Source organism: Drosophila santomea, chromosome 3R (assembly GCF_016746245.2).
Source record: "Drosophila santomea strain STO CAGO 1482 chromosome 3R, Prin_Dsan_1.1, whole genome shotgun sequence".
Classification (NCBI taxonomy): Eukaryota; Metazoa; Arthropoda; class Insecta; order Diptera; family Drosophilidae; genus Drosophila; species Drosophila santomea.
The window spans coordinates 1,234,758-1,251,149 of record NC_053019.2 but is presented as its reverse complement, the minus strand read 5'-3'; the positions used below and the strand labels follow the sequence as shown (position 1 = coordinate 1,251,149).

The 16,392-nt window shown below is 38.8% G+C and overlaps 2 protein-coding genes across 9 annotated transcripts in view; one reads left to right on the top strand and one right to left on the bottom strand.

The window, feature by feature from the left end:
- Positions 1-16,392, bottom strand: part of LOC120454631 (uncharacterized protein CG43427) — a 66,554-nt gene that overhangs the window by 10,902 nt on the left and 39,260 nt on the right. For all 8 annotated transcript variants that reach the window (XM_039640109.1, XM_044006262.1, XM_044006257.1 and 5 more), the window contains 3 exons: positions 3,108-3,464; positions 2,371-2,577; positions 288-430 (listed from right to left, as the gene is read on the bottom strand). In XM_039640109.1, the coding sequence (XP_039496043.1) occupies positions 288-430; positions 2,371-2,577; positions 3,108-3,218 (461 nt within the window). In that variant the 5' untranslated portion in view covers positions 3,219-3,464. The remainder of the gene's footprint in view (positions 1-287; positions 431-2,370; positions 2,578-3,107; positions 3,465-16,392) is intronic.
- Positions 11,120-11,787, top strand: LOC120453562. The gene is made up of 3 exons (XM_039638314.1): positions 11,120-11,188; positions 11,244-11,561; positions 11,623-11,787. The coding sequence occupies exons 1-3, from the start codon at positions 11,120-11,122 to the stop codon at positions 11,785-11,787; spliced, it is 552 nt and encodes a 183-aa protein (XP_039494248.1).

Below are 16,392 nucleotides of genomic sequence, written 5' to 3'. Positions count from 1 at the left end.
GTGAGGATATTTATTTTTTAATATAGTTATATATTCAGGACGTATGTTTCAGGTATTGAAAGTTAATTTGGATGGTTTAAGGCAACTTTGTAAATAGTTATTTCAATAAACTAAAAGATTACGTTTTAAACTGATAAGCTGTTTAACAAAAAATGTGAAATTTTCAAAACAACATTTTTGATTGGCCTTCAATGAACTTTATTAAAGAAACACTGCAATGTCTATATCACTTGGAAACGTGGTAGGAATTTGGTGGGGAACTGTTCGGTACTGGGACTTGTACTTGCCTCTCCTCCATCATTTCGGTGAATGTTTTCGATTTTCGGCGCAAGCGATCATGCTCCTCCAGTTCGAGTTTCTTTGTTTCCACCGCTCGATCGATGATGTGTTCGACACGTTTTCGTCTTGACGATTTCCAATTGTCAAGGTTCTGTTTGTGTATTTTCCATTTGTTATTAGTAGTTTGTCACCGGGTTTTTTTGTTGGCCATGTTTTGTTTTGAGCAGAAAGGTAGGGAAAGTTTGTATAGAAAACGAAATGCGCAGACGTGTAAGTGTAAAATATCATTGTGTTATTCGCACTGGGGAAATGAACGAGCTGGAGTAAGTATCTTTTGATGGCAATTAAAAAGTTTTGACGTGGCTGCGGAACTACGTGACAAAGGTGAAATGGTTCCAAGCCGAGCGTAACTTCGGTCAGTTTCATGGAAGTCGCTACCGCAGTAAAGAATTTATGTTCCATTATGATTATGGTTTTTTTATGAATCAGAGAGATGTGTCGCTGTTCAGATTACGGAGATTTCTTACTCTACGCCTAAAAAACTTGATCTGTTTGGCAAATAATCTTCATATTATATTATCAGTTTATTAAGCAAAAATCCGTTCTTTTGTTTCCTGGGTTGACTAACAGTTTAAAGCTTCCGGTCAAGTGCGATGGTCTCGATAGATCTGCAATTCTGATTACTAAATTTAAATGTAAAAGATTTTCGCTACAGACGATTATAGAGCAATTTATACATGAATTCCACTAAGCGGTATTTGATCTTTCTTTCCAAGCTGTGTTGGTCGCCCAGTTCGAAAACACCGTACGCATTTTAATGGATTTCTTCTCTTTTTTATTTGGCGCACATCCGTAACCCAAAGTCTCGTCTGGGAACCTATGAAATTTCGGAAAACCTTATGCCCATGGATCATTGATCAACCGCCAAAAGGCATTTTAAGGCACTTTAAATGGCTGATTATTTAAGTACAGTCACGTCAAAAGACAGCTCTTTGCCGGGGTTATGGCAGCAACAAATTTGCATGTAACACACAACATTGTGCAAAGAAAATAGAAGTGGACAAGCGCAGGCGACGAGAAAAAACTATCAACAAAATGTAATAGTGATTATGCAATGCTATATTTTTTTGTCCGCTAACGGGCGACGTACATTGAAAACTGGAGCGACCATAACGAGCCGTGTGCAATATACCATGCCCAAGTGATTTTGCTTTAGTTTATCCGGGGCGATAGGTTTCCAACAGCCAGCCACAAAGCACCAACAACAAAACAAAAAAAGAGAAAGACCAGTTTTGGAAGCCGATTCTTGAATTCGGTTTTAGATTAATTTTGTAGATTGGGTAAGATAAATAATTTTAGACGACCTGATGAGTCTTATAGAGGAATTTCCTAAAAAAGTACTGTACTAACAGTTTACATAATACTAATACCATCTCTAATAATGTCGCTGGAATATAAAAGGTATAAACAGTTGTAGTCTAGCCTTTTTTCAAATCATCAGTGCTTTAATTCACGACTCTTTCATCCGGTAGCCGTATTTTGCTAGATTTGTTGAAAAGTATGTAACAGGTAAAATGAAGCGTTTCCGTCCATATAAAGCATAAATATTCTTGACCAGTATCAAAAGCCCGGACGATCTGTCCATGTCCGTCTGTCCGCCCGATGCACAACTCGATCTCACGAACTATATCAGCTTGTTAAGTTTCCAGAGAATCTGTTTCCATATATTGTCACGACCACTGTAACGCCCACAACTGACACGCCCACATTTTTTTGTTAGTCTTGAAAATTTTGTTTTGCTTTGTTTATTAGCATTATTATTAGCTACGCCCACTCTAACGCCCACAAACCGCCAAAGACTGTCAGTGCTAAAATTTCTCCTTCGCCTTCCACTAGCTGAGTAACGGGTACTAGATAGTCGGGGAACTCGACTAAAGCGTTCACTTTCTTTTTCATTATTCTATTATTTCAATTTCTATCAATATGCCAGAAAAATGTTGAAATTTCTTATTCCCACTTTTACTAGCTAAGTAACGGGTATCTGATAGTCGGGTAACTCGGCTATTGTTTGTATATGTGATATGGACTTACGTTCTGCCACTCCTCTGGCTCCTCCTTCTTCACCTCCTTCAGCTTCTTGACCTCCTCGGCCTTCTTCAGCTGCTCCTGCGCGGTCTGATAAAGGTTGCAGGGCTTAATCTGGACAAACTGCATCGGATTCTTCGAAGGAGCGGGAGGCGTAGGCCGCGTCACTCGCTGCTTGGTGACGTACGGTGTGGGATCCGGCGAGGTTACGGACTATATTTAACAACAAGTGCAGTAAATGCAATATTATTTATAATTAGAACGAGTTGGTTCAATTGTGCGTGATTAAGGGGGCATGTCTGCGGACAGATGTCCAGGGTGAGGTGTCATTGAAACTGTTTTCATTAAGGCAGTAGGCTATATGGCTATAGTTTTTGATCTTAAATTTCATTGAATTGCTTATTAAGCTGTCTTCCTTGACCATTTTTCAGTATTTAGTTGCATAAAGCATTCAGCAGCATATGTTATATGCTTATATCGGGAAACATTTCGAGTTTCTTCTATTCTTTGCTTTTAGTTTTGCTCTAACGAACCCAATAAATTCTTTATGTGTTTCTTCTTTTTTATTTCCGACTGCTTTTTACACTAAAATACAAAAAAGTTTGAGAATTGAACTATTTTTGGAGCGATCTTATTCACTCTTAAATATTTAGTTATAAGAAAGAAAAATGTTTAAAAGGGAAATGGAATTCATCCACAACCCATATGGTGGGCAGGTTTACGCTCAAGAACAAGAAACTTACCAATTTTTTTCCGAAACCATTTGCGTCCCCACCATTTGTGGACGATGTGGCTGATGTAGACATGAGTTCTTCCCTGCCCTCCAGCACGACCTCCTGTTCAGTGGCCTCCATTTGGAGGTCCTTGATGATGTATCGTGTCTGCGGATATCTGTCGTCGGGTTTATTCGATAATTTCGCCCTCCAATCCGTTGAATGTTGTGTTTGGTGACTAATCTCTGCTCATATGACAGCGAACTACTACGCGGGTTTATTGGCCTCTGATCAATGGCTACCCATGTCCCCGAATTCGATTTAAAGGCGATGCGCTACCATCCACGCACATCGGGAGAGATCTTCGGATGTGGGCAAATTTATTAGCTGAAAGAAAAATGGAAAATATTGAGTATAAAAACAAGATAAAAGGCAGATTGCTGTCTGAAATTGGAGGCGTCATCTATGAACCATTAACCCCGGTACGGGCATTTAAAGTTGGCAGGTGCCACCATTAGCTGAGCTAATTCCTTGGTGGATCTGCACAAAAACTTACAAGCATTTCCTCAAACGACGCAGCAAGATAACTTAACCATGCTCGAAAAGTACAGTGCGAATTTTAATTAACAGTCATCAAAGTGCAATTGAATCCCCGACCGCCCCTCTGTCTGAGTGGATGCCGCTCTGGCCTCGGACCCACACGCTGGTATGCGGGCCAATCTTAGAACTTTTATCACAGCAAACATCGTGCCCCAGCTTATATCTCACATGCACCAGCCCACCACGTAGTCATCCGCATAGTTCTACCCTCTATTAACTCCAAGTGACCCGGTATTTGAAAAAATTTTTGCTACGCTTTTCATTCCGTCCTACTAATTATTAACTATTAGTTTTCTTAATTTTCGCGCCATGTAAACGAACTTGTTTATAAATGCAGCATAGTATTTCTTGAGTTTTCTTAAAATGTTTCTTCAAAAGGTTCGAAAAGATCGGTCTTTTGTCATCGAGAACAGTTACTGGGTCTGTATATGTATTGCTTATGAGCAAAAAATATAGCGTACACCCAAGGCTTACAGTTTTGTGGAGAGCAAACAAATCAAAGCTGACGCCGATAATTAAATAATGCCCCATTAGTCAGATATGTTAAAAATATTTTCCATCATCTGGAATTGTATGTACATATATGATGAAAGCTTTCATTTACTTATTAAAAATGTTCAGCAAGAACAATATGCCTACTTGTTCAGCACCCCGGACTTGCAGACAGACACTTGAGGTGGAGCATTCAACTCAGAAGACTTCACACAAGACACGGCTCACATAATAGTCGAGAAGAAAACACACGCCAACGGCACGAGGCTACACAATCATATAATCTTTAAATAATAATATAATGATTAAGTGCTACAAAGACGAACATAACTTAGCAAAACTAAACCATTTCCGCAATTGGCGGTGTGTTGGTTTTAACCAAAAGCAACGGCAGCATTAAACACAGGACAGAATAAAAACCTTTTGCAAAAGAATTATACTGTAAAATAAACAAGAGAAAACGCTATAGTCGAGTTCCCCGACTATCTGATACCCGTTACTCAGCTAGTGGAAGTGCGAAGGAAAGACTTCAACTTGGACAGTTTTTGTCGATTTGTGGGCGTTAGAGTGGGCGTGGCAACATGGGTCAAAAAACTTGCGCTGCGTGCATGTCTATGGAGTCTGCATGTTTAATCTAAACTTTCCAGTTCCTTAGATCTCGACGTTCATACGGACGGACGGACAGACGGATATAGCCAGATTGACTGGTCCTGATCAAGAATATATATACAAACTTTTCATCGAGTTTAGTATACCCTTTTACTCTACGAGTAACGTGTATAATAATTTAAATTTACCAGAAAGACTTTTACATAAGAGACTTGCCAACTTTTGCGATTGCTGCTTTGCTTGCCAGTGTCGACGAATAAACAATACTTATTAGGTCAACAAAATGGCAATTAGATAAATATGGTTAGAAAAAGATCAGCATTAAATCGCATCATAGTCACGCCAACTGAGACACAAGGCGGCCCCTTTTTTCGCCCCTTGATTAAAAGTGAAAGAATAAATTATTAATGGCGTAAAGTGAAAGAGTGGGTGTTTATAGGGAGGGAATATTTGTGTTTAAGCATTACACCAATAAGTATTTTTCATGCCAAAAAAATGGTACTGATATATTTATTTTGCTAAAAATGATTATCTACTCCGGTTCGGAGCGGTTCAGTCTAATTAGAACGAATCCTAACAGATGAAACCAGTATAAATAGTAATATTTAATATAACGAAGAGAGAATTAAAATATAATGTTTCTTCCCGTTCAATATCAAATAGTTTACGTAATTCATTAACTCTGTTTAGAAGCATAACCTCCTCCCTTGAGATTATTCGGAATCACCAAAATCGCAGGCACTCAATCATGGCGACCATCCTTTTGCTTATTGTTTACCAACAACTAATGCAAATGCAAACTGAGCTGTGAGGCCATCATTGTCTATTTATACCCGTTACACGTAGAGTAAAAGGGTATACTAGATTCGTTGAAAAGTACGTAACAGGCAGAAGGAAGCGTTTCCGACCATATAAAGTATATATATTCTTAATCAGGATCAATAGCCGAGTCGATCTGGCCATGTCCGTCTGTCCGTCCGTCTGTCCGTCCGTATGAACGTCGAGATCTCAGGAACTACAAAAGCTAGAAAGTTGAGATTAAGCATACAGACTCCAGAGATATAGAAGCAGCGCAAGTTTGTAGATTCGTGTTGCCACGCCCACTCTAACGCCCAAAACTGCCACGCCCCCACTTTTGAAAAATGTTTTAATATTTTTTCATTTTTGTATTGGTCTTGTAAATTTCTATCGATTTGCGGAAAAACTTTTTGCCACGCCCACTCTAACGCCCACAAACCGCCCAAAGTTGCCACGCCCACACTTTTGCAAAATGTTTTAATATTTTTTCATTTTTGTATTGGTCTTCTAAATTTCTATCGATTTGCCAAAAAACTTTTTGGCACGCCCACTCTAACGCCCACAAACCGCCCAAAGTTGCCACGCCCACACTTTTGCAAAATGTTTTAATATTTTTTCATTTTTGTATTGGTCTTCTAAATTTCTATCGATTTGCCAAAAAACTTTTTGGCACGCCCACTCTAACGCCCACAAACCGCCAAAAACTGTCAGTGTTGAAAACTCTCTCCCGCACTTCCACTAGCTGAGTAACGGGTATCAGATAGTCGGGGAACTCGACTATAGCGTTCTCTCTTGTTTTCACTTAAAATACAACAAGCTACCAATAACCGGAACCTTTCAACAGCAAAATATCTAATTAAATATTTATTTGAGATTTCAATCTAAAATCAAGATTTCGCAGCACTTTGTCTTAAAACAATGAAAAGGCTTGTGTTTATCTCTGGGAAAACAAATAATAACAGTGGTATTCTTCATAGCGGAAGCTACACATGCAATCTTTGATATGCTTAACAAAAAAATCACATTTAAATGGAGCCCAAGACACTTTTAAGTATGGCGATTCGATAACAAAGCCAAATATAGAGCTCGTTGAGTTGATCTATAAAGTAGCTTAAACGTACGAAAATCGCTTTCCACTGACCCTAATGACGTTCCAATTGTTGCGTGAAAAGAAGCCGTAAAAAGAAAAGAGATCGCTATAGTCGGAAACTCAGATACCCGATGTTCAGCTAGGGATATATTTTGAAATTCTTTTCAAATCAAAACGTTTTTGTACATTGTGGGCATTAGAGTGGGCGTGGTTAAATGACGTTTAATATAAAGCAGTCCAAAGTAGATTTATGTTTATAATGATCGAAGTGTCTGAAGATATTTGCGACTACTATCAATCCAATATTGTTGAAGTAACTTCCTCCATTTACAAAACTCCCCAATAATAAATAAATTTTTGTCTAAAAATTTTTTTCTGGCCATGTCCGTCATTCCGTCCGTACAGTGTTCTTATTCGTGTAGAAGGAAGCGTTTTCGACCATAATAAGTGAATATATTCTTGAACAGATAGCCTATTCGATCTGGCCATGACCGTCAGTCCGTCCGCCCGTCAGTTTGTCCGTCCGTCGAGATTCCAGGAACTATAAAAGCTAGAAAGTTGATATTAGACATGCACATTCCATAAATCGCGGCGAACGTTCTTCGATTTACACGTATCCAAGATAGCAAACACACTGTGTAACATGCCAAGCTAAAGCATGTTTACATGTACACACGTCTTCCACGGGCACTTCAAATGTCGATTTCACTTTCCCGGAGTTGTGCAACGGCGTAAGGTTAATATAAGATTATCAAAGGTATCTGAACTAGTTTTAACTAGATTATTTGACTTTGAACGAAGTGACGATCAAGAGGTCCAATCTTAGTCTGCAAAAATGTAAATGTTTCTTTTATAATAAAATTTATGGGAAAAACTTGTATGGTTCAGTTATCTTTTTGGCAAAAACTTCTTCAATACACCATTTAGAAAAACAAGAGAGAACGCTATAGTCGAGTTCCCCGACTATCTGATACCCGTTACTCAGCTAGAGGAAGTTCGAAGGAGAGTCTTCAACACTGGCAGTTTTCGGCGGTTTGTGGGCGTAAGTGGGCGTGGCAACATGTCTCTGGTATCTGTATGCTTAATCTCAACTTTCTAGCTTTTGTAGTTTCTGAGATCTCGACGTTCATACGGACGGACAGACGGACATGGCCGGATCGACTCGGCTATTGATCCTGATCAAGAATATATATACATACTTTATATGGTCGGAAACGCTTCCTTCTGCCTGTTACATACTTTTCAACGAATCTAGTATACACTTTTACTCTACGAGTAACGCGTATAAATACATCGAATTTTTAAGGTCAGAAATGCCTATTTCGGTCTGTACGTCGAGTTCTTAGTAACTATAAAAGCTGTACAGTTCAAGTTAGACATGCAAATTCCGGAGACCAAGTATAAAGTACTGACCATATGAAGTATATATATTTTTGATCCGGATCAATAGCCGAGTCGATCTGGTCCGTCTGTCCGTCCGTATGAAATTCGAGATCTCAGGAACTACAAAAGCTAGAAAGTTGAGATTAAGCATACAGACTTCTGAGACATAGAAGCAGCGCAAGTTTGTCGATTCATGTTGCCACGCCCACAAACCGCCCAAAGCTGCCACGCCCACACTTTTAAAAAATGTTTTGAAATTATTTTATTTTTTTATTGTTCTTGTAAATTTCTATCGATTTACAAAAAAACTTTTTGGCACGCCCACTCTAACGCCCACAAACCGCCCAAAGCTGCCACGCCCACACTTTTGAAAAATGTACTGTTAATTTTTCATTTTTGTATTAGTCTTGTAAATTTCTATCGATTTGCCAAAAAACATTTTGCCACGCCCACTCTAACGCCCACAAACCGCCAAAAACTGTCGGTGTTGAAGACTCTTCTTCGCACTCGCGAACTCGACCATAGCGTTCTCTCTTGTTTTTTGAGTAGTATCACTAGCCAAGTCGATCTTGCCTATTATCTGAGTAACGGGTATCGGTTAGACGTGTTTTTCGATTAAATTTATTGAAATAATATTCAAGAGTGGTAAGACGTGTGACGTCTCGAATGGGTTTTTGTTGTTGCCTTTTCAATCATAGTAAAGACAATATCGGAATGCAAGTACATCGAAAAAGCTGGGCAATTATCACGCTGCGGTGATCTGAGCGTAGATTTTGAAAGCACTCCCAGCGCGAACTGTTTGACAATTCGACACGCAAAATGTTCAGGTCATTAACATTTTAATATCGATAAGTCATTTTCAATTTGTTTCTCTTCGACTGTGATTTGTTGGATTCCGTCTGTCACCGACAAATATGGCTGTCCTTCTCTCGTGGCTGAAAATTGGAACATCATTAGGGAAACTGGGAGAAATAAGCAAATGAAAGGAAAATCAAATCATCCTTTAGATACGTTAAATTTTAGGCCAGCTGCCGTTTGCCGCTTAAAATAACATACAAATTGTGTTGTGATGTAAATATATCTGTGATTAAAATATTTACTTTATTTCTTTGGCGTAAATTTTGAGCAGACAGTAATCAATCTTTGTACTTCGATTTGGAACGGTTCCAGTTTCCGGAAGAATCATATCTTCGTTGATATGCGGTTTCGACTAAAAGCGGTCACTTTTCTGTTTTGGCTGGATCCATTTCGCGTTTCATTTCCACAGTAATTTTAAATTTATTTTGTTTCATTAAAAAAAGGCTTACATTGTGGAGCTCCACAGCCATGGGACCCGCCCCAGAACAAAAAAGTTGCCAAGAACGTTTTTTGGCTAATGTTAAAATTTCATACATGGATAGCAGCCCTATGAATTAAGTTTGTACCAGGGCGTGACAGAATTTTTAATTTACGCAGTCAGCAGTTTACGTAGGGACGAAGGGTGCCACGGTCGTGAGCAACAAATGGAACTACCGACCGACCGGTAACGCTAGTATCCAATCTTAACAACAGTCGCTTACCTAATTAAAAAGCTTTCTTTTACTCAAACTGTTTATTTAATTTAAGGCTAAACTTACGCTTTGTCAGTAGTTTTCACCCGGAACATACAAGTAGAAATATTTATCTATGGCTATGCTGCACATGTGCGAGGCACGAGTAACATAAAACCAAATCAAACTTAATTATACCCGTTACTCGTAGAGTAAAAGGGTATACTAGATTCGTTGAAAAGTATGTAACAGGCAGAAGGAAGCGTTTCCGACCATATAAAGTATATATATTCTTGATCAGGATCAATAGCCGAGTCGATCTAGCCATGTCCGTCTGTCCGTCCGTATGAACGTCGAGATCTCAGGAACTACAAAAGCTAGAAAGCATACAAACTCCAGAGACATAGAAGCAGCGCAAGTTTGTCAATTCATGTTGCCACGCCCACTCTAACGCCCACTAACCGCCCAAAACTGCCACGCCCACACTTTTGAAAAATGTTTTGAAATTTTTTTTATTTTTGTATATGTCTTGTCAATTTCTATCGATTTGCGGAAAAACTTTTTGCCACGCCCACAAACCGCCCAAAGCTGCCACGCCCACACTTTTAAAAACTGTTTTGATATTATTTCATTTTTGTATGGGTCTTGTAAATTTCTATCGATTTGCAAAAAAACTTTTTGCCACGCCCACTCTAACGCCCACAAACCGCCAAAAACTGTCAGTGTTGAAGACTCTTCTTCGCACTTCGACTAGCTGAGTAACGGGTATCAGATAGTCGGTGAACTCGACTATAGCGTTCTCTCTTGTTTTCATTTTTATGTCATACAACAAAACCCAACGGTTTTGGAGCATGATTTATACTGCTGGAAAAAAAATTATTTTGGGGTCTAATGAATGTATGAATAGTTCATAGTCCTCCTTTCATGCTATTACATTAAAACAGATGAGGTTTTCATTTTAATTTTCTTTGGTCTAGGAAAATTTTCTAATAATTTATCAGCAAAATATATTCATGTATTCATTTAGCACTGCAAAATAAATGTAGCCTTTTTGTTTTAAGCATACCAAATTAAAAAGCACTTATTATACCATTTTCCAAACTGTATAAGGTAATTTCCAAAATGAATCTATGAATAATTGTTATAATTATTAAAGTATTAAATCAAGAGAAAATGTTATAATCGAGTTTCTCGACTACAGGATACCCGATAGTCAGCTAGTGGCAGTGCAAGATCGAATTTCAAGTTTTGTTTAAAAAATAATACAAAAATCAAATAATTTTGGAAAGAGGACATAAAATGGTTGCCTCTTCATAAAAAATGAGCAATGTACTCTACATGCTTATTTTTAACTTTTTAGCTTTTTCAATGATCCTGGTCAAGAAGATACACACTTCATATGGTCGGAAAGGTTTCTTTCTACCGGTTAAATACGTTTCATCAAATTCAGTATACCTCTTAACTCTGCGACTACAAATTGCGGTATACAAATTGAGTCATTGGCAAAAACAGTGGTTGAGATTTGTCTAGTAGTCGACAAGATGGGCACCGTTTCAAACGTATTATATTTAGTCCTATATATCCGTGTTGCCCTCGAAATTGGTTCTATCGTAGGTAAATAAAAATAATACATAGTTTGAATACCAAAAAATTTGTTTTCCTAAGAATGCTTCCAGATTTAAGTTTACCAACTTTATTTGCGATTCAGTGAATGAATCTTGGCTCTCCGTGCATCAGTGTCGTTTAAAGGCAATTCGAAGGGACACAACGACATTGAGTTTTAATGGAACTGTCCTAAAGACAGTCTCTAAGCTTCGAGTCCATGCTCAAATTTTCAAAAAGGCCAATGGCTTTAAGCCGTGGCTTTACAATATCACCTTTGATGGTTGTCGATTTTTGCGAAAACCCTATGAAGCGCCAGTCGTACTTGTTTTTAATCTGTTCAAATCATTTTCTAATTTTAATTTCACATGTCCCTATATGGTAAGATGCTCACTCTTTAACAATGAATATCAGAAAAATTAATTACGATTTTATATTACAGGGTCCAGTACATGTAATGGGATTCCATCTTATGGGAGAACAGATTCCGGTGCCACTCCCAACTGGGGAATACTTAATACAGATAAAGTGGTATATTGGTAAGGTACTTTTCCTATCGACAGGCATATACTTTGCTTTTGAAGAGAACTTGTCATCTTATAAATAGTCTTCCAATAAATTTTCAATTTGTTATCCATGTAATTTAGTGTTCTAATAAAAAAACAAGAGAGAACGTTATATTCGAGTTCCCCGACTCAGATACCCGTTACTGTTTTTGGAGGTTTGTGGGCGTTAGAGTGGGCGTGGCAGCCTGGGTCAAAAATCTGTCTTTGTCTCTGGAGTCTATTATTGACGATCATATGGGCGGACAGAGGGATGGACGGACAGATTGACTGACGGACAGACGGACATGGCAAAATCGACTCGGCGGCTATTGATCCTGATCAAGAATATATATACTTTATATGGTCGGAAACCTTCTTTCTACCTGTAACATACTTTTTTAACGAATCTAGTATACACTACGAGTAACGCGTATAATAAACGACCTTTTCAATAAAAAGTCGCTTTCATAATATGTGCAATTTAATATAATATATAATCTAAATAAGGTTTTTTTTTAAATTTTCTCACTCCGTTGCAAGTATTTAGTAACAAGAGAGAACTGTATAGTCGAGTTCCCCGATATATACTATATATACTTTATATGATCGAAAACGCTTCCTTCTGCCTGTTACATACTCTTCAACGAATATAGTATACCCTTTTAGTTTACAGTAACGGGTATAAATAGTAGTGTTTCACAGTACGGTTATGCTTTGACATAAGATAATCCGTGTTATTATACCCGTTACTCGTAGAGTAAAAGGGTATAATAGATTCGTTGAAAAGTATGTAACAGAAGGAAGCGTTTCCGACCATATAAAGTATATATATTCTTGATCAGGATCAATAGCCGAGTCGATTTGGCTATGTCCGTCCGTCTGTCCGTCAGTCTGTCTGTCCGTATGAACGTCGAGATCTCAGGAACTACAAAAGCTGGAAAGTTGAGATTAAGCATACAGACTCCAGGGACATAGACGCAGCGCATGTTTGTCGAATCATGCTGCCACGCCCACTCTAACGCCTACAAACCGCCCAAAGCTGCCACGCCCACACTTTTGAAAAATGTTTTGATATTTTTATAATAAGTTGAATGATTAATACTACAGAGGAGACCCTGAAACCATGAGACCAGCCACAAGAATCAAAAGGAACTGCCTGGCCCAAAGGAAAAGAGCCAACTTGTAAGCAAGCTACCCATTTTAGACATATGGAGCCAAAAGTGATGGCAAAAGGAACAAGAGTCCGACGAACGCCCGCTTACAGAATAACATAGATACAGCTACATTTGAGTGATCTCTTTGGCCTCTAGCGTAAGCGGAAGTAATCGAGGTCAGCCACTTTTGCTATGTGTCAGATTTTCGTATTCTCCATTCTCTGACTCTCTGGGGTCTAGACCAACATTTACTCTCGTTTTAGACCCGACTCTGTCCGGTTTTTCATTTTGCCCGCATTGCATTCGGACCGCATCTGGTGTGGCTGCTTTTGGTGTGTGGCTTTACTTAATTTACTTTACTGTTATGTTTATACCCGTTACTCGTAGAGTAAAAGGGTATACTAGATTCGTTGAAAAGTATGTAACAGGCAGAAGGAAGCGTTTCCGACCATATAAAGTATATATATTCTTGATCAGGATCAATAGCCGAGTCGATTTGGCCATGTCCGTCTGTACGTCCGTCTGTCCAGGAGTCTCCGCACCCGGGTGTTTGGAGACACCCTATTTTTAGCAATGACAAACACCCGGGTGTTTTGCCACCAGGGTGTTTTTTTGTACTTGCACAAAAACACCCGGGTGTCTGCTGTGCAAAGAAGTTTAGGGTGAGTGACGCGCAAGCAACGATCGGCCGCAGGTACTTTTCTGTATGCATAAAAATTGTATGGGTGGAAGCGAGACACGGTCTAAAAAATTTAGGGTGAATGGAAACACCCAAGAAAAAGGTCGTGCACATGTTTTTGCGTTTTGATGTATCTAATGTCTTAACAAAAAACAAACTTATGTATTATTAAATAATATATTATGTATATTATTAAATAGTATTTATACTTAATTAACACAATTCTATTTCTATTGTTTTTTTTATCATTTTAAAAAGAAAAATTATACATACAAAGTTAAATATGGTTATTAAATATTAAAAATTTTAACCACAGGCACTCAAATGTCTACCAAAACACCCGGGTGTTTACCAAGACACCCGGGTGTTTCCGAGAAAAAGGCACTTGCCTTTTTCCGCATGTTTGCCTTCTCTACCCTTCGTTATGAGTGGCGAGTGTGATCGGTACCCGCGACGTAGGGTGCCGCATTGATTCGGGTGCGCAGGCACCAGGGTGTTTGCAGACACCCGAATATTTTGAGCGGGTGTTTGTATGTACCCGCGAAAACCGGTGTGAGTGGCACCCTCACTCAAAATTGTTGAGTGTGATCAGGGTGGCAAAAATGCCACTCTTGCAGTTCTATGCTCAGGAACTACAAAAGCTAGAAAGTTGAGATTAAGCATACAGACTCCAGGGACATAGACGCAGCGCAAGTTTGTCGAATCATGCTGCCACGCCCACTCTAACGCCCACAAACCGCCCAAAACTGCCACGCCCACACTTTTGAAAAATGTTTTGATATTTTTTCATTTTTGTATTGGTGTTGTAAATTTCTATCGTTTTGTCAAAAAACTTTGCCACGCCCACTCTAACGCCCACAAACCGCCCAAAGCTGCCACGCCCACACTTTTGAAAAATGTTTTGATATTTTTTCATTTTTGTATTGGTCTTGTAAATTTCTATCGATTTGCCAAAAAACCTTTTGCCACGCCCACTCTAACGCCCACAAATCGCCAAAAACTGTTGAAGACTCACCTTTGCACTTCCACTAGCTGAGTAACGGGTATCAGATAGTCGGGGAACTCGACTATAGCGTTCTCTCTTGTTTTACTTTCCGCTAGTTAGGCGAGGCAGGCAATCTTTGACGGTGGTTCTTTTGAGCGCAATCGTCGTGTAGTAATACACTTGATCTTTTTGAGTGTGCACTGGCCAAAACCGTTTCATAACCAATTCGCCCATACATATCAAATTCTAGTATACATATAAATACGCTTGGAAATGCCAAAGTTTATTGCCAATCTGATTTTAAAATCAAATGATTTTTGTGTTCTCTTGATTGCCGAGTTATTACTACATTACACGTTTGGTTGTAGTCGAATATTGCAAGGTGTTGTGGGTTCCACGATTACCCAAGCAGTTTTTACCTCCTTTTGACATTATCAACAGAAAAACAAATTAGTGCAGGCTGAAATCAATAAAGATTTTTGTTAATGTTTATTGGAATATAGTCAGTATCGTATTGTTTTTATTTTTATTGGAAGGTTGCAGGAGAGCTAACGACCCGACCATAAACAAAGAAGTTTCTTTGTGTTCCATTGGCAAAGTTTGCGGTTTATGAAGTTTTATTGCTCTCTCAGTCCCATATATATCAGTGATTGGGCACAATGTCAGACCTCCTAGTATCGACCTCGAGGATTGCCGGTGACCCAAATATGCGTAAGTCTTTGAAATAGACATAATACTGCAATGCTCCTAATGACGTCGAGTATTATTAGCTTTGTTTGCATTAAGTACACGTCTAAGATAATACCTTAAAAATTAATTAACTAATCGAATATAGAAGTTGCTTTATATAAAGTCTTGGTTGTTGATGCTGTAAAATAAACCAAAAGGTTATGGCCTCCGCAAACTTTGTGTTACACTTTGAAATGCATAGAAGGGAGGCTTTTGAGAACTTTAGTATGCTGGTATAATCAGAGACGGATCTCGAAAGGAATAACGTGCGAAAAGGGGGACAGGCAATCTTGGCCGGGGATAAGACAATAGGCGTAAAGCGTCAACCGATGATAAGTGTCTAGAACGTCCATTAATATCCGGCAGCAGGCAGGGACGAAGAGGAACCACAGCCCAAAGTAGTAGACAAACAAAGCCAGCCTAGGGGACCGAGACCTCCGATGCCAGGAAAAAGGATAAGGAACCATAATGACAACATGACATGCAAAGTTTTGTCAAAGCCCAGACAGGCAAACACTGTTCGGGTTGTAGAAGGTTTTCGAGGATGCGGATGGTGGCATGGTTGATGATGAGCTTCCCTCACAAACATAAGTGGCCAGTGCGGCTGGATGAGGGCTTCATCAACTAACGGATTGGCACGGATTTTGTCATCATTTTACATTTCTACCGTTTTTGCTCAGCACGTTATATTGAAACTAATTGAGAGCTTGCATCGCAACATGCACGAAAAGTATTCGAGGCAGGAAAGCTTTCCATGCACTCTGAGAAAGTCATGGCTTATGTTGGTATGGTATATTCATGTTTGTGAATTCAAACTGACTGTTGGAATCTGAATTCAAAATCATTAGTCTAATCTTATGGAGTGGTGCCGATCTTCTAAGAAAATTATTTATTGCATACTATAATATTTTCAGTTATTATTAATAATTTATAATTTAAAATTATTTATATTTTATTATTAATATTTTATAATTTAAAATTCTTATATTTTCCACTATGTTCTAGTATCCCTTTTACCAGTGCAAAAGTACATAAGAAACCTTATAGCCCGATGATGATGATGAGGGCGGGCTTTCGTTGCAGAGTCGAGAACCATGACTAGGCATAACAACTAGCTACC

Excerpts from the sequence above, each read along its gene's own strand:
- LOC120453562 (XM_039638314.1), top strand. The coding sequence starts at position 11,120 with ATGGGCACCGTTTCAAACGTATTATATTTAGTCCTATATATCCGTGTT. Across the intron at positions 11,189-11,243 it reads CCCTCGAAATTGGTTCTATC|AATGCTTCCAGATTTAAGTT; the intron begins GTAGGTAAATAA and ends TGTTTTCCTAAG. Across the intron at positions 11,562-11,622 it reads ATTTCACATGTCCCTATATG|GGTCCAGTACATGTAATGGG; the intron begins GTAAGATGCTCA and ends TTTATATTACAG.